We start from the raw sequence: 23,672 nt of genomic DNA, 5'->3' as shown, positions 1-23,672 counted from the left end.
GAACTTTGCAAGGCCTTCTACACCCGCACCTCCAGATTAAGGAACAGCTTCATCCCCAGAGCTATAGCTGCTCTGAACCGGCCCTGCTGAATGCCCCCCCCCACCCCCACCCCCATGAACTGTCTCCCTCGGATGGTCACGTTGCACATCGACCCGGCACAGACCTATTTGACCCACCCTATTTGATCTCTTGGACCCACAATACCTCTACTCTAATCAAGAAGGCTCACCAGCGTCTCTTCTTCCTGAGGAGACTGAAGAAGGTCCATTTTGGAAAAATGCTCCCTGGTGAACTTCTAAAATGTGCACCATCGAGACATGTTCGACCAACTGCACCACACTTGTAGAGATGGCAACTGCTCTGTCTCCGGCAACCGGAAGGCATTGCAAAGGACGTGGTGAAAATTGCCCAACTACTACAAGCATAAGGTGCAATAATCGTTAAAACTCCATTGAGTCTGTCCAAAGCACGCTGTCTGCGGAGGGCGCTCAGCATCGCCAAGGACTGCTCTCAAAACAACCATTGGACTGTTTACCCCTCCTACCATAGAGCGATTGATTTACAGGTCTCTCCGTTTTTTCTTCAGCAGGTCGAGGGTCTTAGCTTTTTTTTCTTTGGCTGTCACTCTCTCAACAACGTTCCTAAGTGGTTCCCTTCCCCCCCCCCCCCCCCGGACACCTTATATTTTTGCTTCAAATCATTTGCTTATCCCTCTTTTCCAGGGAGATGCTAAATGCATTTTGCTGTCTCTGTAGTGTACACTGACAATGACAATTAAAATTGAATCTGAATCTGAATCATCTATTTGCACTTTATACTGCTTTAATTGTGTTTTTTAATCTTGTTTCTCTGGGCGTCTCATTTGTTAGCTAATTAAGTTATTACATCGGATGGAAGTTGCATTCCAAATCTCATTGTACCTCTGTGCAATGACAATAAAGATATATTATTATTACTCTTATTGAGAAGGAGACATGGATATATCGTAAGAGAGAGTTGAATTTAGCTTTTAAGGCTAAGGGAATCAAGGGGAGAAAGCAGGGAAAGGGTACTGATTTTGGAAGATCAGCCATGATCATATTGAATGGCAGTGCTGGCTCGAAGGGCCGAATGGCTATATTCCTCCACCTGTTTTCTATCTTTCTATGAAGGGAAAGGTGTGGAAAACGAGAGGTCAAAGAGGAACAAAGATCAAGGAAAATGTAGAATGGATTGTTAGCGGAGGGGATGGAGACGAGGCAGACAAGGATGAGAGTTAATGAGGGCAGTCAGACTGGTCAGAGAATTCGAATGGGGCAGCGGACTGACTATTGCTCAGGCAGTTCTGCTATAACGTCGTGATTCTACAAGTATAATATAATGCTCTTATAGTCATACAGCACAGAAACAGGCTCTTCGGCTCAACTTGCCATTCCCGACAAAGATGCCCCATCCCACCTGACCGATTCCTTGATGAATTAAGGAACATTATTTGTATTAAACGGATCCAATTGATTATAATGCACTTCCCATCATGAACTAGGGAATTACTTAACCTTAATATTGGCAATTGGTCAGAAGAAAAAAAGCTGTCGTGGAATAAGAACTGTTTCCATGTAACCTCCCTGTGGTATTGAGATACCTGCCTAATACGCGGCACGGTACATTGGGCGGCACAACAGCGTGGCGCAGCGGTAGAGTTGCTGCCTTACAGCGCCAGAGATCCGGGTTCGATCCTGACGGCGGGTGCTGTCTGTACGTTCTCCCCGTGACCTGCGTGGGTTTTCTCCGAGATCTTCGCTTTCGCCCTACACTCCAAAGACGTACATGTTTGTGGGATAATTGGCTCGGTACAAGTATAAATTGTCCCTAGTGTGTGTAGGGTAGTGTTAATGTGCGGGGATCGCTGGTCGGGCTGGGCTCGCGCTGTTTCCGCGCTGTATCTCTAAACTTAACTATGATCTGCCAGTTTCACGGCAGGCCGATGAACTAATTACCTCGCCAGAAGCCTGGTGTTTGCTGGTGAGCAAAGTTTTACCCAACTCTACGCACGACTTGAGCTTCTTGTGCCGGGCTTCAATCTCCCCTCTGAGCCCCTGGTGATAATTCATCAACACCTCCACCGACGAGACGTCCCTGGCGAAGGAAAGACCATTACCGTTTCATTACGCCTTCGATCGATTGAAAGACGCGGTGTGGAAACAGGCCCTTCGGCCCACTGAGCCCATGCCGACCATCGGTCACCCATTCACTTTCGCTTCTACTCCCTATATACCTCCCCTCCCCACACCCTTCCCCCACTCTCTCCCTGCAACCTTCTCCCACTCTGCCCCTCCCCCCATTGCCCCCTGTCTGCCCACTGCCCTTTGACCCTGGCCACTGTCCATTCTGCCCAATGCCCACTTTGGCAGTTGTCTACTACCCCCCCCCATTAAACCTATCCTGCCCACCTCTGCTCATTGTTGCCCCTGCCCATTTGCTCCCTCTGCTCATTGTTGCCTCTGCCCATTTGCCCCCTCTGCTCATTGTTGCCCCTGCCCATTGCTCCCTCTGCCTGTTGACCCTGTGCACTGCCCTTTCTGCCTGATGCCCCCCCCCCCCTCTCTGCCAATTGCCCCACTCTGACCACTGCTCCCTCTCAGCACACTGTTGCCCACTCCGCCCTTTGATCCTGTCCACTGCCCCTTCTGGCTGGTGCCCACTCTACCCCATTCACCTGTGCCCGCTCTACCCATAGCCGCCCCTGCCCTGTGCTCCCCCCCTTGCCCGTCCCTGCCCGGCACCCACCGAGGCTTCTCTCCGGTGCCGATCTGGCAGACGATGCTGTCCATCCAGCCCACCAGCTCACGGACCAGGCCAAAGAAGCGGATCTTGTCTCCGGTGGTGGTCAGCTGCAGTTTGCGCTGGTCGCAGGTGCTCACCAGCTCCTTCCAGGCTTGCATCACCCGCTGCTCCTGCACCTGGATGGCCTCCGCATTCTCCCCCGCGTACACCGTCCGCAGCTGCGCCGCGTTCTCCTGCAGCTGCCGCACCTGCAAACAGAGACGGCGCCCAGAGTCACAGCAGCGAAACTGGCCCTTCGGCCCATCGCATCCTTGCCCACCACCCACTCATGCATTAAGCCCAAATCGCCTAGCGTGTGGTCCTTGCATCCCATCTTCATCAACTAGAGAGTGGTCCTCACCTTTATTCTTCATCAACTAGAGAGTGGTCCTCACCTTTATTCTTCATCAACTAGAGAGTGGTCCTCACCTCCCATCTTCACCAGCCAGATTATGGTCCTGATCTCCCACCTACCTCATTGGACAACGTTGATCTATCTTTAATCGGACCCCAATGTTTCACCATTGTACCAATGTGTAGGAAGGAACTGCAGATGCTGGTTTGCATGGAAGATAGACACAAAATGCTGGAGTAACTCAGTGGGTCAGTCCGCATCCCTGGAGAAAAGGAATAGGTGACGTTTCGGGTCGAGACCCTTCTTCAACCTCATGTCCATGCACCTGTCCAAATGTTTCTTAAACCGTGCGATAGTCCCTGTCCCAACAACCTCCTCCGACAGCTTGTTCCATACACCCACCACCCTTTGTGTTAAAAGTTACCCCTCAGGTTCCTATTAAATCTTTCCCCCCTCACCTTAAATCTATGTCCTCTGGTCCTCGATTCCTCTACCCTGGGCAAAGGCTCAGTGCATCTACCCGATCTATTCCTCTCATGATTTTGTACACCTCTATAAGATCGCCCCTCATCCTCCTGCGCTCCAAAGAATAAAGTCCTCACCTCACCCATCTTTAATGGACTTTATCTTGCCATAAACGGCAATCCCTCAGTCTGGAGAAGGGTTAGTTTTAGTTTAGTTTAGTTTAATTTGGAGATACAATGCAGAAACAGGCCCTTCGGCCCACCGAGTCTGCCCGACCACTGATCTCTGCACATTAACACTATCCTACACACACTAGGGACAATTTTACATTTACACCAAGCCAATTAACCTTCAAACCTATACGTCTTTGGAGTGTGGGAGGAAACCGGAGCTCTTGCATAAATTCCACGCAGGTCACGGGGAGAACGTGCAAACTCTGTACAGACAGCACCCGTAGTCAGGATCGAACCTGGGTCTCTGGTGCTGTGAAGCAGTAGTGCTGCACCACTGTGAGTTACTTCAGCATTTTGTGTCTATCTTAAGGCAGAGGTAGCTATAGATTCTTGATTAGTGCGGGTGTCAGGAGTTATGGGGAGCAGGCAAGAGATTGGGGTTAGGAGGGAGAGATAGATCAGCCATGATTGAATGGCGGAGTAGACTTATAACCATATAACCATATAACAATTACAGCACGGAAACAGGCCATCTCGACCCTTCTAGTCCATGCCGAACACATAATCTCCCCTAGTCCCATATACCTGCGCTCAGACCATAACCCTCCATTCCCTTCCCATCCATATAACTATCCAATTTATTATTTTTTTTTTTTGGGCCGAATTGATGGGCCGAATGGCCTAATTCAGCTCCTATCACTTATGAGCCTCAGTCGGGCAATGGAGGAGGCCCAGGACAGAAAGGTCATTTTGGGGAGGGGAGAGGATTGGTCGGCAACTTAGGCCGAAGGTCCTATCACATGACCTTATGACCAAACATGCACTCGTTTAGTGGTTCAAGGGGAATCAATGGGAGGGCGTTCCAACGAAGGAGATACCTGGATAACGAGGGCTTGGATATCGTGTTCAAAGGAGCTGAGCATTCGCTGCAGCGTGAAGGTGCTGGTGGAGTCGCCCAGTGCCACATCGGGAAGTAGCTTGTGTTTCTCCTCGATGTGGCCGGCCACCTCCTTGCAGTCGCTGAAGAACTTGTGCAGCTCCTGCGAGGCGGACAGCATCTGGACCCGGGTCTCGATCAGCTCCAGCAGGTCGGCCCAGGCCTCGCCCACCCCGTCCTTCCACTCGGCAATGGTGGCCGCGTCCCCGTGCCCGTAGTCGATCAGCTCGTCCACCATCTGGTTGACCGTGTTCACCCGCTCCTGGCCGATCATCGCCGTCTCGTGCGCAAACTCCGTGAACTTCTCCAGCAGCAACTGCGGGCAACAGCGTTTAGTTTAGAAACATAGATACATAGACAATAGGTGCAGGAGTAGGCCATTCAGCCCTTCGAGCCTGCACCGCCATTCAATGTGATCATGGTTGATCAGGCTTTTTCCATTGAGAGTAGGGAAGATTCATAGAAACATAGAAATATAGCAAATATAGACAATAGGTGCAGGAGTAGGCCATTCGGCCCTTCGAGCCTGCACCGCCATTCAATGTGATCATGGCTGATCAAGCTTTTTCCATTGAGAGTAGGGAAGATTCATAGAAACATAGAAACATAGCAAATATAGACAATAGGTGCAGGAGTAGGCCATTCGGCCCTTCGAGCCTTCACTGTCATTCAATGTGATCATGGCTGATCACCCAACTCAGTATCCCATCCCTGCCTTCTCTCCATACCCCCTGATCCATTTAGCCACAAGGGCCGCATCTAGGGAAGTCCAGAACAAGGAGTCAAAGTTTAATGATAAGGGGGAAATCTTTTAGGACTGACATTCTTCACACAGAGAGTGGTGAATCTGTGGAACTCTCTGCCACAGAAGGTAGTTGAGGACAGTTCATTGGCTATATTTAAGAGGGAGTTAGATGTGGCCCTTGTGGCTAAGGGGAGCAGGGGGTATGGAGAGAAGGCAGGTATGGGATACTGAGTTGGATGAAGGGCCGAATGGCCTACTCCTGCACCTAATTTCTATGTTTCTATGTTTCTCATCCACTCCCCACATCTTAGGGTCAATTTACCCACAGACCTGCTTGCCTTTGGGATGTGGGGGGGAAACCGGAGCGCTCGCAGGGAGAACATGCAAACTCCACGTAAAAAGCAGCAGAAGTCAGGGGTCTCTGGCCCTATCACCCACGCAGGGAGTGAATGTCGCAGCAACTCACTGTGACATGCTCGAAGTCTTGGCCTAGTTCCGGAGATCCCGCTACAACTTCTCTCTCGGCGATCCACTGCTCCAGTTCATCGACCTCACGGTTGAGCTGGAAGAGCCAGTAGTGCTGCTCCAACTTGCCCTTGCGCTCCTCGGCGAGGTCCTTCAGACTCACATACAGGCGGTCGATCTGAGACTGCTGCTTGCTGATCTGTTCACTGCACCAAGGCACAAAGGGTTAACTCGATACACACCCGCCTGCTATAGGAGGAGTGTCATGAAGCTGTTATAGATCACCCTGCTTTGGGAAAGAAGGTGAACAGAAATGCTGGAGAAACTCAGCGGGTGAGGCAGCATCTATGGAGCGAAGGAATAGGTGACGTTTCGGGTTCAGTCTGAAGAAGGGTCTCGACCCGGAGCAAAGAGGCCCTTCTGCAGTTGTACAGGACCCTAATGAGACCACACCTGGAGTATTGTGTGCAGTTATGGTCCCCTAATTTGAGGAAGGACATTCTTGCTATTGAGGGAGTGCAGCGTAGGTTCACCAGGTTGATTCCCGGGATGGCAGGACTGTCATATGCTGAGAGAATGGAGCGGCTGGGCTTGTAGACTCTGGAGTTTAGAAGGATGAGAGGGTATCTCTTTGAAAAATATAAGATTGTTAAGGGCTTGGTGTGGCCACTATTTGCATACCTGGGGTCTGCAAGCTAAGAATTTCACTGTGACTTGTCACATACGGCAATAGAGTATAAGATATAAGTATAAGATATAAGAACCATATAAGATTGTTAAGGGCTTGGACACACTAGAGGCAGGAAACATGTTCCCGATGTTGGGGGAGTCCAGAACCAGGGGCCAGAGTTTAAGAATAAGGAGTACGCCATTTAGAACGGAGACGAGGAAACACTTTTTCTCACAGAGAGTGGTGAGTCTGTGGAATTCTCTGCCTCAGAGGGCGGTGGAGGCCGGTTCTCTGGATGTTTTCAAGAGAGAGCTAGATAGATCTCGGAGAAAACCCATGCGATCACGGGAACAACGTGCAGACTCCGTAGAGGCAGTACCCGTAGTCGGGATCGAACCCGGGTCTTCTTGGTTCTTGGTTTCTTGGTCCTCCAAAATATTCCAACTGGAATTTAAACTGGAGGTGGTGAAGGGAGGGCTTAAGCCAGAAAGGGTTATTGGGAAGAAAGAGCTACTTTAAATGTAGTTGCATCTGGTTGGGTAACTATAGTTGGGTGGAGATTATTCCATGCTTTAATTGTGCGGGGGAAGAACGAATTGCTGTACACATCTGTCTTTGTAGCTGGGATCACAAATTGGATCGAATGCCCTCGTCTGCTCCTAATTGGGTTTGGGTTTGGTGTAGGTCTTGTAGTCTATGTCGAGCTGACCATTTAACATTTTGTAAAAACAGGTCACCGGCGCTGCAAGGGCTGTAAGGCGGCAACTCTAACGCTGCGCCACCGTGAATAGAAAGGTGTGTATGTAGTCAGTGCTGCTGCCAACATTACCTCTCTGGGTGACCTTCATCCAACAGCGCTCTGCAGGTCTTTGACAGCTCACAAATGTTCTCAGCATAATCGTCGATGGTCTGCTCCAGACCCAGATGTTTCTTCAGCAGCTGGAGCGAGCTCTGCTCATCCTGCATCCGGGAATTTCCAAAATCAGAAGGAAGACGGATAGGTTAGAATATGTGGGAAGGAACTGCAGATGCTGGTTTCAACCGAAGATCGGCACCAAAAGCTGGAGTAACTCAGCGGGGCAGGCAGCGTCTCTGGAGAGAAGGAATGGGTGACGTTTCGGGTCGAGACCCTTCTTCAGGTTATAATGTGGTTAACCCTCAAACTCACATACTGTGGGAACGTGATGGGGAAAATGGCCAACATAGAATATAGAAACTTAGATCTTATAGAAACTTACAAAATCCTTAAGGGGTTGGACAGGCTAGATGCAGGAGGATTGTTCCCGATGTTGGGGAAGTCCAGAACAAGGGGGTCACACATTTTAAGGATAAGGGGGCAATCTTTTAGGACCGAGATGAGAAAAACATTTTTCACACAGAGAGTGGTGAATCTGTGGAATTCTCTGCCACAGAAAGTAGTTGAGGCCACACAGTTCATTGGCTATATTTAAGAGGGAGTTGGATGTGGCCCTTGTGGCTAAAGGGATCAGGGGGTATGGAGAGAAGGCAGGGATGGGATACTGAGTTGGATGATCAGCCATGATCATATTGAATGGCGGTGCAGGCTCGAAGGGCCGAATGGCCTACTCCTGCACCTAATTTCTATGTTTCTATGATCATATTGAATGGTGGTGCAGGCTCGAAGGGCCGAATGGCCTGCTCCTGCACCTATATTCAATGTTTCTATGTTTCTATGACTAACTTCGGGAAAATTGGACACCGAATAGTGGAGAGTGAAGACAACTTCATTCAATCTCCTTCGACTTCCCTTCGACTATGATGAAGACTATCTACGACTATCTTCGACTACCCTCGATTACCTGCGACTAACATGCCGACCAACTACGCCTAAACCTACGAGTAAAAAAAGTATCGATTTTTTCCATGGCGACCTTTTTTTACTCGCGGGCATTATCCAACATGTTGCAAAAAATACGGCGTGACCTAGCTGAGGCCTCGAGTACGCGGAGACCACTCTCGAGCATGAAGGAGAGTTACGAAGACCTCCTAGGACCTCGTGTCGACCATGCTGCGAGTACGAGTCGAGGGCAAACTCGCGGATTAGGTCACCCAAGTGGGACAGGCCCTTTAAAATAGCAAAACCTAAACATTTTTGCTGAAAAGCAGGCTTCCTTGTCTACTGAGGAGGGGGACAGTCCTTGGCAGCTCTGTCTAGGTTCCGATCTATTGCAATCTTGACATTACAACTATTCTTTGTCACTGAGTCTAGCAGTCAAGTCTCACAAAGGTTAATGAACCTTTAATGAGTAGACCCCATTTATTGTGTAGAATCAATTCTCACTAAAGGGACATTGACATTTGTGGTATCTATATGTGAGATATAGGAGAGAGATTTTCAAAACAACGAGAAAGTAAGGTTAAAGTTAACTCTGGGGAAAGATAAAGACATTGATTAATGATAGGTAGACAAAAATGCTGGAGAAACTCAGCGGGTGAGGCAGCATCGATGGAGCGAAGGAATAGGTGACGTTTTGGGTCGAGACCCTTCTTCAGACTGATGGGTCATTTCAACTCCACCCACTGAGTTACTCGAGCATTTTGTGTCTACCATGAGAAAATAAATGTTTCCCTTCTCACCTTTCCCTTCTCATCCGTCATCATGTGTAGCTCCTGCTCGCTCAGCCAGGACTCTACCTCACCTGCATCGAAGTAGTACTGCTGGGCTCGCTGCATGGCCAGCAGCCGCTGTTGTCGCCCTTCTGCTTCCTCTAACAGAGCGCCCCACAGCTCCCGTAGCCGCTCCAGACCCACGCGCACCGTGTCAGCCTCTGGGGTTTGTTGTATGGAGGCAATGTGGCCCGCTCGCTCCATCACGTCACCAATCCGCGGGTGGTGGCCCTGGACCTCCCTCTGTAGGGTCTGTCAACGGGATCAACGTGACACACAAGGGGGTTAGTTAGTTCGCTCACTTCCTGGCCCTGTACACTGCAAGGGCCAGGAAGCAAGCGGGTAAGATCATCTCCGACCCCTCTCACCCTGACCACAAACTCTTTGAATCACTTCCCTCTGGAAGGCAACTCCGGACTGTCAAAGCCGCCACAGTCAGAGATAAAAACTGCTTTTTTTTCCATGAGCAGGAGCCTGAATTCTGCAACATCCAGGTTCAGGAATAGCTCCTTCCCCACAGCCATCAGGCTATTAAACTCAACTCAAACAAAACTCTGATCATTAATAGCCCATTGCACTTTATATATTTAATTATGTGTTTATATATATATATATATATATATATATATATATATATATATATATATATTCATTAGTATATGGACACACTGATCTGTCCTGGGATGTCAGGACTGTCTTATGAAGAAAGACTGGATAGACTTGGTTTATACTCTCTAGAATTTAGGAGATTGAGAGGGGATCTTATAGAAACTTACAAAATTCTTAAGGGGTTGGGCAGGCTAGATGCAGGAAGATTGTTCCCGATGTTGGGGAAGTCCAGGACAAGGGGTCACAGCTTAAGGATAAGGGGGGAATCCTTTAAAACCGAGATGAGAAGAACTTTTTTCACACAGAGAGTGGTGAATCTCTGGAACTCTCTGCCACAGAGGGTAGTTGAGGCCACAGTTCATTGGCTATATTTAAGAGGGAGTTAGATGTGGCCCTTGTGGCTAAAGGGATCAGGGGGTATGGAGAGAAGGCAGGTACGGGATACTGAGTTGGATGATCAGCCATGATCATATTGAATGGCGGTGCAGGCTCGAAGGGCCGAATGGCCTACTCCTGCACCTAATTTCTATGTTTCTATGTTCTGTATTCATGCCTACTATATTCTGTTGTGCTGAAGCAAAGCAAGAATTTCATTGTCCTATCTGGGACACATGACAATAAACTCTCTTGAATCTTGAATCATACTCAATAACCTAATGACTGTTGCCTCCTTTTGCTCTGGTATTTTATTTCATTCACATATTTAAACAATAATGTTTTATTCTTAATGTTTTAATCTTTTATTCTTAATCATTTACTGTATGTCATGTTGTTAGTTGCAAGCAGAGCACCAATACAAATTCCTTGTATGTGTACATATTTGGCCAACAAACCTATTCATTCATTCATTCGTTCGTTTCGAGATACAGCGCGGAAACAGGCCCTTCGGCCCATGCCGACCAGCGATCCCAGCCCACTCACACTATCCTACACACACACACACACACACACACACACACACACACACACACACACACACACACACACACACACACACACACACACACACACACACACACACACACACACACACACACACACACACACACACACACACACACACACACACACACACACACACACACACACACACACACACACCTCGGGACAATTTACATTTAAACCATGTCCAATTAACCTACAAACCTGCACGTCTTTGGAGTGTGGGAGGAAACTGAAGATCAGGGGAAACCCCTCGCAGGTCACGGGGAGAATGTACAAACATTTGTGGTAAATAATCCTCCCCTCATGTAGGTGGGCTGCAGGAGATGCAGGGTGGGAACGTGGAGAATAATGGTTTATTGGGAAAAAATCTATCTATCGCAAGGGAAATCTATCTATCTATGAATGGAGCTATCTATCTATCTATATTGACTATCGATCTATCTATCAAACGGCCTTGTTCCAAGTCCTAAAAACTCTGGCCCCAAATAGCGCATAGTCATGTGAATCGCAGATGATACCGAGCGTGGTCCAACAGGATTCATTTGCATTCGGCTGCCATTTCTTCTTGCCCACAATCCACCGACCTCAATCAGATGTCCGCTTTTCTTTCTAAGTATCTACACTAGTCCGTTTTTTAATCACCTGCCCCCCCCTCCACACCCAATTTCATGGCTTCTCCATTTACATGTCATTTGGCCCACTCTGATCGCTACGAGGGGAGGTGCCTGTCCTGAGGGATCCATGTGGAATCCTGTTTGGGAACGGCTTCACAGTGTAGGTGGAAATTGGGTTGGGGGAACACCCATTGGAGCACCCAACGGGTCTGCACTTAAATCACGACGATCCATGACCTGTCTCACAAAAAGAACTGCTGGAAATCAACGATAGCGGAGACAGGCAACAACATCTCTGGAGAGAAGGAATGGGTGACATTTCGGGTCGAGACCCTTCTTCAGTCTGATGGGTGACGTTTTTTCTTAGGGTCTCGACCCGAAACATCACCCATTCCTTCTCTCCAGAGATGCTGCCTGCCCCACTGAGATACGCCAGCATTTTGTGTCTACCTGACTAACTATTTAGCTCTACAGAGCCCACCATAGCCATCACTCACCTGAAGTTTCTTCAGAAGCAGCTGCACTGTTTGGAGGTTGACTCCGTGATCTTTGGACTGGGCCAATGGCAGACGCTCCTCCACCCAGAGCTGTGGGACATAAAACATGTTCAGCCAATCAGGTGGAAAGTGATCCACTTAAGCAGCTGGAGAAACTCAGCGGGTGAGGCAGCATCGATGGAGCGAAGGAATAGGTGACGTTTCGGGTCGAGACCCTTGGGCCTCCTATTCCTTCGCTCCATAGATGCTGCCTCACCCGCTGAGTTTCTCCAGCATTTTTGTCTACCTTCGATTTCCCCAGCATCTGCAGTTAACCATATAACCAATTACAGCACGGAAACAGGCCATCTCGGCCCTACAAGTCCGTGCCGAACAAAATTTTTTCCCCCCTTAGTCCCACCTGCCTGCACTCATACCATAACCCTCCATTCCCTTCTCATCCATATGCCTATCCAATTTATTTTTAAATGATACCAATGAACCTGCCTCCACCACTTCCACTGGAAGCTCATTCCACACCGCTACCACTCTCTGAGTAAAGAGAGTGCAGTTCTTTCTTAAACACTTAAGCAGCTGGGAACAAGGAACTGCAGATGCTGGTTTACAAAACAAAACACACACACACACACACACAAAGTGCTGGAGTAACTCAGCGGGTCAGGCCAGATCTCTGGGGAATGTGGATAGGTGACGTTTCAGGTCGGGAATCTTCTTCAGACTGATGATCTGTCAGAAGGAGGGTCCCAACCCTAAATGTCGCTAATCCATGTTCTCCAGTGATGTTGTCTGACCCATTGAGTTACTCCAGCACCTTGCATCTTTACTGGAACAATTATGTTCGAAATGTGTTGAGATTGATATGAGGGCTTCGACAGCAGGTGAACCTGAGGCAGGCCCTGAATCCACAATGATATGTTGATGGATGTAGATGGGCTATACAGTGTGGAAACAGGCCCTTCGGCCCAACTTGCCCATGCTGGCCAACATGTCCCAGCTGCACTAGTCCCACCTGCCTGCGTTTGGCCCATATCATAGAAACAAAGAAAATAGGTGCAGGAGGAGGCCATTCGGCCCTTCGAGCCAGCACCGCCATTCATTGTGATCATGGCTGATCGTCCCCAATCAATAACCCGTGCCTGCCTTCTTCCCATATCCCCTGATTCCACTAGCCCCTAGAGCTCTATCTAACTCTCTCTCAAATCCATCCAGTGATTTGGCCTTCACTGCCCTCTGTGGCAGGGAATTCCGCAAATTCACAACTCTCCAGGTGAAAAAGTTTGTTCTCACCTCAGTCTTAAATGGCCTCCCCTTTATTCTAAGATCCCTCCAAACCTGTCCAATCCTGTTTCTTAACTGTTGGGATAGTCCCAGCCTCAACTACCTCCTCCGGCAGCTCGTTCCATACACCCACCATCCTTCGTGTGAAAAAGTTACTCTTCAGATTCCTATTAAATCTTCTCCCCTTAACCTTAAACCTGTGTCCTCTGGTCCTCGATTCACCTGCTCTGGGCACGAGACTGTGTGCATCTACCCAATCTATTGCTCTCATGATTTTACACACCTCATTAAGAGGTGTATAAAAGACCCAGCCTACTCAACCTCTCCCTGTAGCTCAGACTATCTGACCCTGGCAATATCGTCGTAAATCTTCTCTGAACCGTTTCAAGTTTGGTCAGTTAAGCTTAGTTGATAAACCTCAGTTCCGATGAGAGGAAGGGTTTTTGTAGAGGGACCAAATGCAGATAGGACTAGATAGAGCTAGATGGGGCTCTTAAAGATAGCGGAGTCAGGGGATATGGGGAGAAGGCAGGAACGGGGTATGGATTGTGGATGATCAGCCATGATCACATTGAATGGCGGTGCTGGCTCGAAGGGCCGAATGGCCTACTCCCGTACCTATTTTTCTGTGTTTCTGTGAGACACTCGAACTGTGAGACACACAGTAGAGGCAGGAAACGATATTGGGGGAGTCCAGAACCAGGGGCCACACAAAGTTTAAGAATAAGGGGTAAGCCATTTGGAACGGAGACGAGGAAACACGTTTTCTCACAGAGAGTGGTGAGTCTGTGGAATTCTCTGCCTCAGAGGGCGGTGGAGGCTGGTTTTCTGGATGCTTTCAAGAGAGAGCTGGATAGGGCTCTTAAAAATAGCGGAGTCAGGGGATATGGGGAGAGGGCAGGAACGGGGTACTGATTGGGGATGATCAGCCATGATCACATTGAATGGTGGTGCTGGCTTGAAGGGCCAAATGGCCTACTCCTGCACCTATTGTCTATTGTCTATTGCAGTGGTTCCCAACGTGGGGTGTACGCCCCACAGGGGGGCAATTTGATTTTTAAGGGGGGCAATTGAGTGCGACTGAGGTCTGGGTCCAAATTTTTCGACTGAGGAGGTCTGGGTCCAAATTTTTCGATTTTTTGAGTAAATTTTTTTTGGGATTTTCCATCAGGTAGTTAACAATGTATTGTTTATGTTTCAGCTGAAGATTCACTTTTTAAATGATAAGAGTAAATCACCACAACATTTTTAGAGATGATTAGGGGGGCATAAAAAAAGGTCTTTATGGTCTGTAGTTATTACCAACTGATTCCAAGGTATCAGGACTGTCTTATGGAAAGACTGGATAGACTTGGTTTATACTTTTAAGCTTCTTCAAAATGAAAGGGAGTTCACTTTTTAAATTGTTGATAAGAATCCAGGATAAGGGGTCACCTTACATAGGGGGGGCATCAGGATTTTTTCAGGCAGAGATGGTGAATAGGTGGGGCATGGCCACAAAGTTGAAAGTTCATTGGCTTTTAAGGGGAGTTAATGTGGCGCTGTGGCTAATCAGGGGGTATAGAGAAGGCAGGTACGCCCGCTGAGTCTGATCAGCCATGAGTTTGATGGCGGTGCAGGCTCGATGGGCCGAATGGCCTTCCTGCCTTATAAGTTGGGTTAAAGAGCTGGGGATGGTTCACTTATAAGTTGGTTATAGGTGCAGGACTCTCCCCACACATCAACAGTGAGTGTGTGGAGAGGGTCAACACCTTCCGGTTTCTCGGCGTCCATATCGCTGCTGATATCTCCTGGACAGACAACATGACAGCGGTCATCAAGAAGGCTCAGCAGCGGCTGCACTTCCTGAGGGTCCTCAGGAAGAACAACCTGGAGTCTAACCTGCTGCTGACCTTCTACCGCTCGTCCATCGAGAGCCTGCTGACATACTGCATTACAGCATGGTATGGCAGCTGCACCATGGCAGACAGGGAGAGGCTTCAGAGGGTAACCAGGACAGCGCAGAAGATCATTGGCTGCCCTCTCCCCTCCCTGATGGATATCTACACCTCCCGCTGCCTTAGCAGGGCAAAGAAGATCATCAAAGACAGTTCCCATCCTGCGTTTGGACTGTTCGACCTGCTGCCCTCTGGAAGGCGCTATAGGTGCATCAAATCCAGGACAAATAGACTCAGGAATAGTTGCTTTCCGAAAATTATAACTACTCTTAATTCAAATTCACACATGCACTGACTTCACAGCCCAACACCCGGACTTCCATCTGTATATATGTATATAGCGCCGCAGAATTGTGCACCTATCCCCCCCCCCCCCTTCTCCCTTCTGTTTTTGTTTTTCTGTTTCTTGTTTTTTGTACTAAATTATATGTATGCACTGAGTACGAGCAGCTTTCAATTTCACTGTACATGTATAGTGACAATAAATGGCATATCATATATATCAAGATGGTGGAATGCTTGTGTTTGTGAGTACACGGGAGCTGTGGGGCTTACCATCTCATCCTCCATGTCCCTGGTGATCTGGTGGACCTCTTTGGTCGCCAGCAGAATCCTCCGCCGCTGCTTCAGCGGTTCGATCAGGCGCACAATCCTCGTCTCCACCACGTTCTGCTTCTCCATCACCTGGTCTTTCCCCGAGCTCTGCTGCTGCAGGGTGGCTGCCTGTGCTTGCAGCTCCCCCACCTCCTTGTACCAGCCCTCCATCTGGTTCTCGAGCACCTGCAGACCCAGATCAGCCGCGGTTCATCGGGGGAAACCTGACATCGCCGAAGCTTCCCACCCACCGCAACGCGCCGGATGAACTCACAATCTCGTGTGTGTGCATCTGTGGAGGGAAACAGTCAGTCGACGTTTCAGTCTGGTGGAGAAAGCCGACTTGAAACGTCATCTGTCCGTTTCCCTCCACAGATACCGCCTGACCCGCTGAGTTCCTCCAGCCCTTCCTGTCTCAACTACCTCCACCCACAGCTCGTTCCATGCACCCACCCACTTTAATGCAAAAGAGTTGCCCCTCAGATTCCTATTAAATCTTTCCCCCCCTTCACCTTTTTTGGGTTTTATTTTCCAAAAAATGTATTCATTTATTAAAAAATAATATTTACACTACAATAAACCAATCCAGAGCCCACCACCATAATACAATACAAACATATAACCATATTAAACTGTTATACAATTATGATACAATCCTTATTGAGGATACATTCTACACCCAGTCGTCTCAGAACCCGTATTCCCTTCACCTTTGGTTCTCATGGCTTGGTTCGGCAACTTGAGCGCCCAGGAGCGGAAAAGACTACAAAGAGTAGTAAACACTGCCCAGTCCATCATCGGCTCTGACCTCCCTACCATCGAGGGGATCTATCGCAGTCGCTGCATCGAAAAGGCTGGCAGTATCATCAAAGACCCACACCATCCTGGCCACACACTCATCTCCCTGCTATCTTCAGGTAGAAGGTACAGGAGCCTGAAGACTGCAACGTCCAGGTTCAGGAATAGCTACTTCCCCACAGCCATCAGGTTCAGGAATAGCTACTTCCCCACAGCCATCAGGCTATTAAACTCAACTCAAACAAAACTCTGTACATTCATATTTTTCTTTTTTGTATGGCTTTGTAAATATTTGATTAGTGTTCAAATGTAAATAATTTGGTGTACATATAGTGGCTGGTGTACATATAGTAGTGGCTGGTGTACATATGGTGTACATATAGCTGCTGGTGTACATATGGTGTACATATAGTGGCTGGTGTACATATGGTGTACATATAGCTGCTGGTGTACATATGGTGTACATATAGCTGCTAAATTTGTATAAGATAATTACAAGCAGTTGAATAAGGGGTGGGAATTAATAAGCTTTGGCTTCTTCCTGCTCCTTTTCCGACACATATGATTTCATTTATTTATTTATAGGTTTTGTTTATGATACTTTATAAATATTGTTTTGTTTTTTGTATGCTATTTCACACTTGCTTTTTATTCTTTTATTCTGTTTGAAATAAATAATAAATAATAAAAATAATAATAATAGCCCATTATCTGTTTATTTGCACTTTATCAGTTTATTTATTCATGTGTGTATATATTTATATAATGGTATATGGACACACTGATCTGTTCTGTATTCATGCCTACTATATTCTGTTGTGCTGAAGCAAAGCAAGAATTTCATTGTCCTATCTGGGACACATGACAATCAACTCTCTCGAGTCGCCTACTCTGGATTATGGTGCCTTCCTGTGCTGGCTGGACTATGGTGCCTTCCTCACCTTGGTGCCATTTATGTCATGTTGTGTCTTGGACTTTCTGTGTTTGTGCTTTTTTTAAAATTTTAATTCAATTTCAATTTTATTTTTAATATGTTTTATTATTTATTGATTATTTATTTTTATTATTTCTTTGTGATTTTTTTATGATACTGCCTGTAAGGGAAATTCATTTCGTTGTCTCAAATTGAGACAATGACAATAAATTTGAATACAATACAATACAATACAAGAGACTCTAGAACCTCACCTGTAGTTTTTGGAGCTGGGTGTTAACCGTGGCGATGTCTCGCCCTCCGTCCCCAACCTGCAGTTGCCCCTCGAGTTGGGACAACCTCCGATCCAGCTCGCTGTACGTCTGCACCAGTTGTTCGGCCCTGTTGACGTCGAACAGGTGCCGTGCTTTCTCCTGGGTTGTGCTCTCCAGAACCGTCCAGCATTCGTGAATCTCCTGCAGTTTCCTCCTCACCACCGCGGCCAGCTCGGGCTTCTCTTTGATCAGCTCTTGCCCCTCCTGCAACAGAGAGGGGAACTGAACGACACACAACATGCTGAGGCACCGCCGCGCATGTTCCTCGTGGATATGGTGAGCCGAAGGGCCTGTTCCTCTGCCGTTTACTGTTCTATGTTAATTAAAATTCTCCTACGCTGCTAAAATTCAATAGACAATAGGTGCAGGATTAGGCCATTCGGCCCTTCGAGCCACCACCGCCATTCAATGTGATCATGGCTGATCATCCACAATCAGTACCCCGTTCCTGCCTTCTCCCCATATTCCTAGACTCCGTTATCTGAGTCAACTGGATGAAATCGCACACACCTCCAGATTCAGGGACAGTTTCTTCCCAGCTGTTATCAGGCAACTGAACCATCCTCCCACAACCAGAGAGCAGTCCTGAGCTACTATCTACCTCACTGGTAGAATACATTTCGTTGTCTCTGTACTGTACACTGACAATGACAATTAAAATTGAATCTGAATCTGAATCTGGAGACCCTCAGACTATCGTTAATCGGACTTTACCATGCACTAAACATTATTCATGATATTCCCTTTAGACAATAGGTGCAGTAATAGACCATTCAGCCCTTCGAGCCAGCACCGCCATTCAATGTGATCATGACTGATCATCCACAATCAGTACCCCGTTCCTGCCTTCTCCCCATATCCCTTGACTCCGCTATCTTTAAGAGCTCTATCTAACTCTCACTTGAAAGCATCCAGAGAATTGGCCTCCACTTCATTGTGAGGCAGAGAATTCCACACATGCACTGACAAAGTTTCTCCTCATCTGTGTTCTAAATGGCTTTCTCTACACCTTTTTGCCTGGTTTCACTACTTTCCCCTAATGACGTTTTTGGCAAGTACCATCCTTGCCCTTGAAAATACATTCAGGTTCTTGGTCACATTGGATTATTCTCAACATCCTTCCTGCTCATTAAGAGATGTGCCTTGTTTACCACATGCAATCAATACATTCCTTGCTGAGGTTCTGCCTTCCCGAAACACTTGTGTGGCTGGCCAAGCCATTCCAGTACAGCTACAGCCACCTATTGAACTGATGAGTGAGGATAGAAACATAGAAACATAGAAATTAGGTGCAGGAGTAGGCCATTCGGCCCTCGAGCCTGCACCGCCATTCAATATGATCATGGCTGATCATCCAACTCAGTATCCCGTACCTGCCTTCTCCCCATAGCCTCTGATCCCCTTAGCCACAAGGGCCACATCTAACTCCCTCTTAAATATAGCCAATGAACTGGCCTCGACTACCCTCTGCGGCAGAGAGTTCCAGAGATTCACCACTCTCTGTGTGAAAAAAGTTCTTCTCATCTCGGTTTTAAAGGATTTCCCCCTTATCCTTAAGCTGTGACCCCTTGTCCTGGACTTCCCCAACATCGGGAGCAATCTTCCTGCATCTAGCCTGTCCAACCCCTTAAGAATTTTGTAAGTTTCTATAAGATCCCCTCTCAATCTCCTAAATTCTAGAGAGTATAAACCAAGTCTATCCAGTCTTTCTTCATAAGACAGTCCTGACATCCCAGGAATCAGTCTGGTGAACCTTCTCTGCACTCCCTCTATGGCAATAATGTCCTTCCTCAGATTTGGGGACCAAAACTGTACGCAATACTCCAGATGTGGTCTCACCAAGACCCTGTACAACTGCAGTAGAACCTCCCTGCTCCTATATCCTTTTGCTATGAAAGCTAACATACCATTCGCTTTCTTCACTGCCTGCTGCACCTGCATGCCTACTTTCAATGACTGGTGTACCATGACACCCAGGTCTCGCTGCATCTCTCCCTTTTCCTAGTCGGCCACCATTGAGATAATAGTCTGCTTTCCTGTTTTTGCCACCAAAATGGATAACCTCACATTTATCCACATTATACTGCATCTGCCAAACATTTGCCCACTCACCCGGCCTATCCAAGTCACCAAGTATCCTGGATCACATTGTCCAGCTACGGATTGCCAAAGAAACAAGCAATCGGACTGATTGCTGCTTTGAGTGTGTCGAAAGGTACGGAGGGGGGTGGGTGCCTGGAACACGCTGCCCGGGGGGGGGGGGGGGGGGGGGGGGGGGGGCAGATACGATAGTGGCGTTTAAGAGACTTGTGGATAGATGCATGGATATCCAGGGAATGGAGGGGTTTGGATTAGACACAGGCAGATCAGAATTGGTCGTGGGATCATGTTTGTCACAGACGTTGCGGGCTGAAGGGCCTGTTCCTGTGCTGGACTTTTCACTACAAAGGTCCCGACCCAAAACGGCACCTATCCATGTTCTCCAGGGATGCCGCATGATCCGATGAATTACTCTAGCGCTGTGCTCCATCCTCAGCTAAGCAAAGAACTTACTAAGAAAGAACTGACTGTAAAAGCCACCAAGGCTGCCAGTAAAATAGTAAACAAGAATTGAATATCACCACCAGCCACCAAGATCCAGCAAACCCTGAGACAGACGCCACTAAAATGTTGTCAAATACCTTCTATGCCGTGGAAAGCATTTTATCGGGTTGCATTACATCATGGTCTGGGAACAGCTCCATCCACGACCATAAGAAACTGCAGAGGATTATGGACACATAGAAACATAGACAATAGGTGCAGGAGTAGAGGCCATTCGGCCCTTCGAGCCTGCACCGCCATTCAATGTGATCATGGCTGATCATCCAACTCAGTATCCCATCCCTGCCTTCTCTCCATACCCCCGATCCCTTTAGCCACAAGGGCCACATCTAACTCCCTCTTAAATATACCCAGACCATCGCACAAACCAACCTCCCTTCCATTGACTCCATCTGCACTTCACGCTGCCTCTGGAATAATAATCTGGCACGAGCCTCACCCCGGCCACTCCCTCCTCCCCCCTCTCTCCCCTCTCCCATCGGGCAAGAGGTACAGAAGGGTGAAAATGAACGCACACACACCGCCAGATTCAGGGACAGTTTCTTCCCGGCTGGTATCAGGCAACTGAAACATCCTACCACAATTAGAGGGCAGTCCTGAACTACTATCTATCTCATTGGAGACCCTCGGACTGTCTTTGATCAGACCTTTATCTTGCACTAAATATTATTCTCTTTACCATGTATCTGTACACTGTGTTTAAGAAGGAACTGAGATGCTGGAAAATCGAAGGTAGACAAAAGTGCTGGAGAAACTCAGCAGGTGCAACAGCATCTATGGAGCGAAGGAAATAGGCAACGTTTCGGGACGAAATCCTTCCGGGTTTCGGCCCGAAACGTTGCCTATTTCCTCCGCTCCATAGATGCTGCTGCACCCGCTGAGTTTCTCCAGCACTTTCATCTGTACACTGTGGTTGCCTCGATTGTAATCATGTGTTGTCTTTCCGCTGATTGGAAAGGACACAACGTGAGCTTTTCACTGTACCTCGGCACACGTGACAATAAACTAAACAAACTAACTTCTATCAAGAGATGCTTGCTCAGCCATCCCTTATTTAGCTTCAGGTCCCATACATCAGATCGAAGTTCCAGAGAGGAGGTGACAGAGACTGCATTCCTCATCACAAAAACATTCGGTTCCGTTTAGTTTAGAGGTACAGCGTGGAAACAGGCCCTTCGGCCCACTGACTCTGTGTTGACCAGCATTACCCATACACTGGTTCTATCACACACACACACACACACACACACACACACACACACACACACACACACACACACACACACACACGCACACACACACACACACACACACGCACACACACACACACACACGCACACACACACACACACACACACACACACACACACGCACACACACGCACACGCACACACACACGCACATGCACATGCACACACACACACACGGCAATTTACAGAAACCAATTAACCTACAAACACGCAAATAAGTGGGTAGGCCATTTAGAACTGAGTTGAGGAAAAACTTTTTCACACAGAAAGTTGTGAATTTGTGGATTTCTCTGCCTCAGAGGGTGGTGGAGGCCAATTCACTGGATGTATTCAAAAGAGGGTTAGAAACATAGAAAATAGGTGCAGGAGTAAGCCATTCGGCCCTTCGAGCCTGATATGATCATGGCTGATCATCTACTTAAGAGTTAGCTCTTAGGGCTAATGGAATCAAGGGATATGGGGAGAAAGCAGGAACGGGGTACTGATTGGGGATGATCAGCCATGATCACATTGAGGGGCGGTGCTGGCTCAAAGGGCTGAAAGGCCTACTCCTGCACCTATTTTCTATGTATCTATGAAACCGGAGCACCCAGAGAAAACCCACGCGATCACAGGAAGAATGTGCAAAGGCCATACAAACAGCACCCGTAGTCAGGATTGAACCCGGATCTCTGGCGCTGTAAGGCAGTAGGTTTACCACTGCGCCACCGTGCCACATAAGAAACTTCGTAAAAGAAAATACTCCAATGGTTGTAGTCTGATAAAGGGAGTTGCGTGTAAGGGCCAGTCAGCCAAATGGCAGCATCTGTGTGGAGGCAGTCTCCTGTGCAGCGACCAGCTGAGTCTACAATGATCCGTTAAAGGCAAGGTGGGTGGATGACTACACATTAAAGTATCACTTGTGATTCTCTGAACACGATGTAGTCCTTGACTGCCTGCAGGAAACCACTCTGCAACACCCACACACTGGGCACGTGAGCACATAATCCAGGCTGCCACAGCAATGCCAAAGGGGAGGGGGTGCTGCCCAGTGGTGGTGGTGGTAGTGCCATGGGTATACTGCACAGTTGGCAGGGCGGTAGGTTCGCCAACGTTCCCACTCCCCAAAAAAAGGGACAAAAGGTCAAAATACGGGACAAATTCCCGCAAATACAGGCAATTCGTTGACCGACTGGGCCGTGGCTGGGTGAATGATGAGTTGGCCCCGGGTGCTGGACTGCACGCAAAGCCCAGCCGGCGGGGCCAGCTGAGGAGTTTTGGCCCGGGCCGCGCCAAGTCCGGCGCCCCGTCCAACTCATCGGCCGCGAGAAGGAGGGGCGGTGGTGGTGTCGGCGGTAAGCGAAGGTCCGAAGGTCGGACAGCTGACCGGGCTGCCGACCGACGGGGCCACTGGCGAGGTGCTGCTGCTGCACTCCATGGGCTGCACCACGTCGGGACGGGTGAGACGGGGGCGGACGCGACCGTCCCCTCGACACAAGTAGTAGCGGTCAAATACGGGACAAGGGCGGTCACGTGCGGGACAAACCAATTTCCCGCCACACTCCAAATACGTGCAGGTTTGTAGGCTAATTGGCTTTGGTAAAATTGTAAATTGTCCCTAGTGTGTGTGTAGGATAGTCTTGTTGTGTGCGGGGATCGCTGATCGGCGCGGACTCGGTGGGCAGACTTGCCTGTTTCCACGCTGTATCTCTCCACTAAACTAAACAAAATAGATGTACTGAAGTGTTAACGAAGGGAAGATTTAGAACGTGGGTGGGTTTCGTTCAAGTCAACTTGATAGAGAAGGTGGGGACTGTTTCCATTCTAAAACTAAAAATCCTCCAATATATCACAAACAAAACACCCAACTTACGTAACTGCCAACCAAAAATAACCCACCAATCTGTGAGTCAGTAACGTGAGTTGACCCAGATTAAAATAAGCCAGGGACACTGATGAATCACAAACCTAGATAATCGAAGACAAGACCAGATTCAGATTCAGATTCAGATTCAGATTCAGATTCAATTTTAATTGTCATTGTCAGTGTACAGTACAGAGACAACGAAATGCATTTA

The 23,672-nt window shown here is 48.2% G+C and overlaps 1 protein-coding gene across 1 annotated transcript in view; it reads right to left on the bottom strand.

Moving 5' to 3' along the window:
- LOC129714175 (spectrin beta chain, non-erythrocytic 4-like) overlaps positions 1 to 23,672 on the bottom strand; it is a 76,078-nt gene that overhangs the window by 15,683 nt on the left and 36,723 nt on the right. Inside the window, exons 19-27 of the mRNA XM_055663682.1 lie at positions 17,702 to 17,965; positions 15,677 to 15,901; positions 11,907 to 11,996; positions 9,212 to 9,493; positions 7,443 to 7,573; positions 5,945 to 6,149; positions 4,675 to 5,049; positions 2,768 to 3,012; positions 1,978 to 2,116 (exon numbers count right to left, since the gene is read on the bottom strand). Coding sequence (XP_055519657.1) covers positions 1,978 to 2,116; positions 2,768 to 3,012; positions 4,675 to 5,049; positions 5,945 to 6,149; positions 7,443 to 7,573; positions 9,212 to 9,493; positions 11,907 to 11,996; positions 15,677 to 15,901; positions 17,702 to 17,965 — 1,956 coding nt within the window. The remainder of the gene's footprint in view (positions 1 to 1,977; positions 2,117 to 2,767; positions 3,013 to 4,674; positions 5,050 to 5,944; positions 6,150 to 7,442; positions 7,574 to 9,211; positions 9,494 to 11,906; positions 11,997 to 15,676; positions 15,902 to 17,701; positions 17,966 to 23,672) is intronic.

This window comes from Leucoraja erinacea, chromosome 38 (genome assembly GCF_028641065.1).
Source record: "Leucoraja erinacea ecotype New England chromosome 38, Leri_hhj_1, whole genome shotgun sequence".
Taxonomy (NCBI): Eukaryota; Metazoa; Chordata; class Chondrichthyes; order Rajiformes; family Rajidae; genus Leucoraja; species Leucoraja erinaceus.
This window is presented reverse-complemented; position numbering and strand designations above follow the sequence as displayed.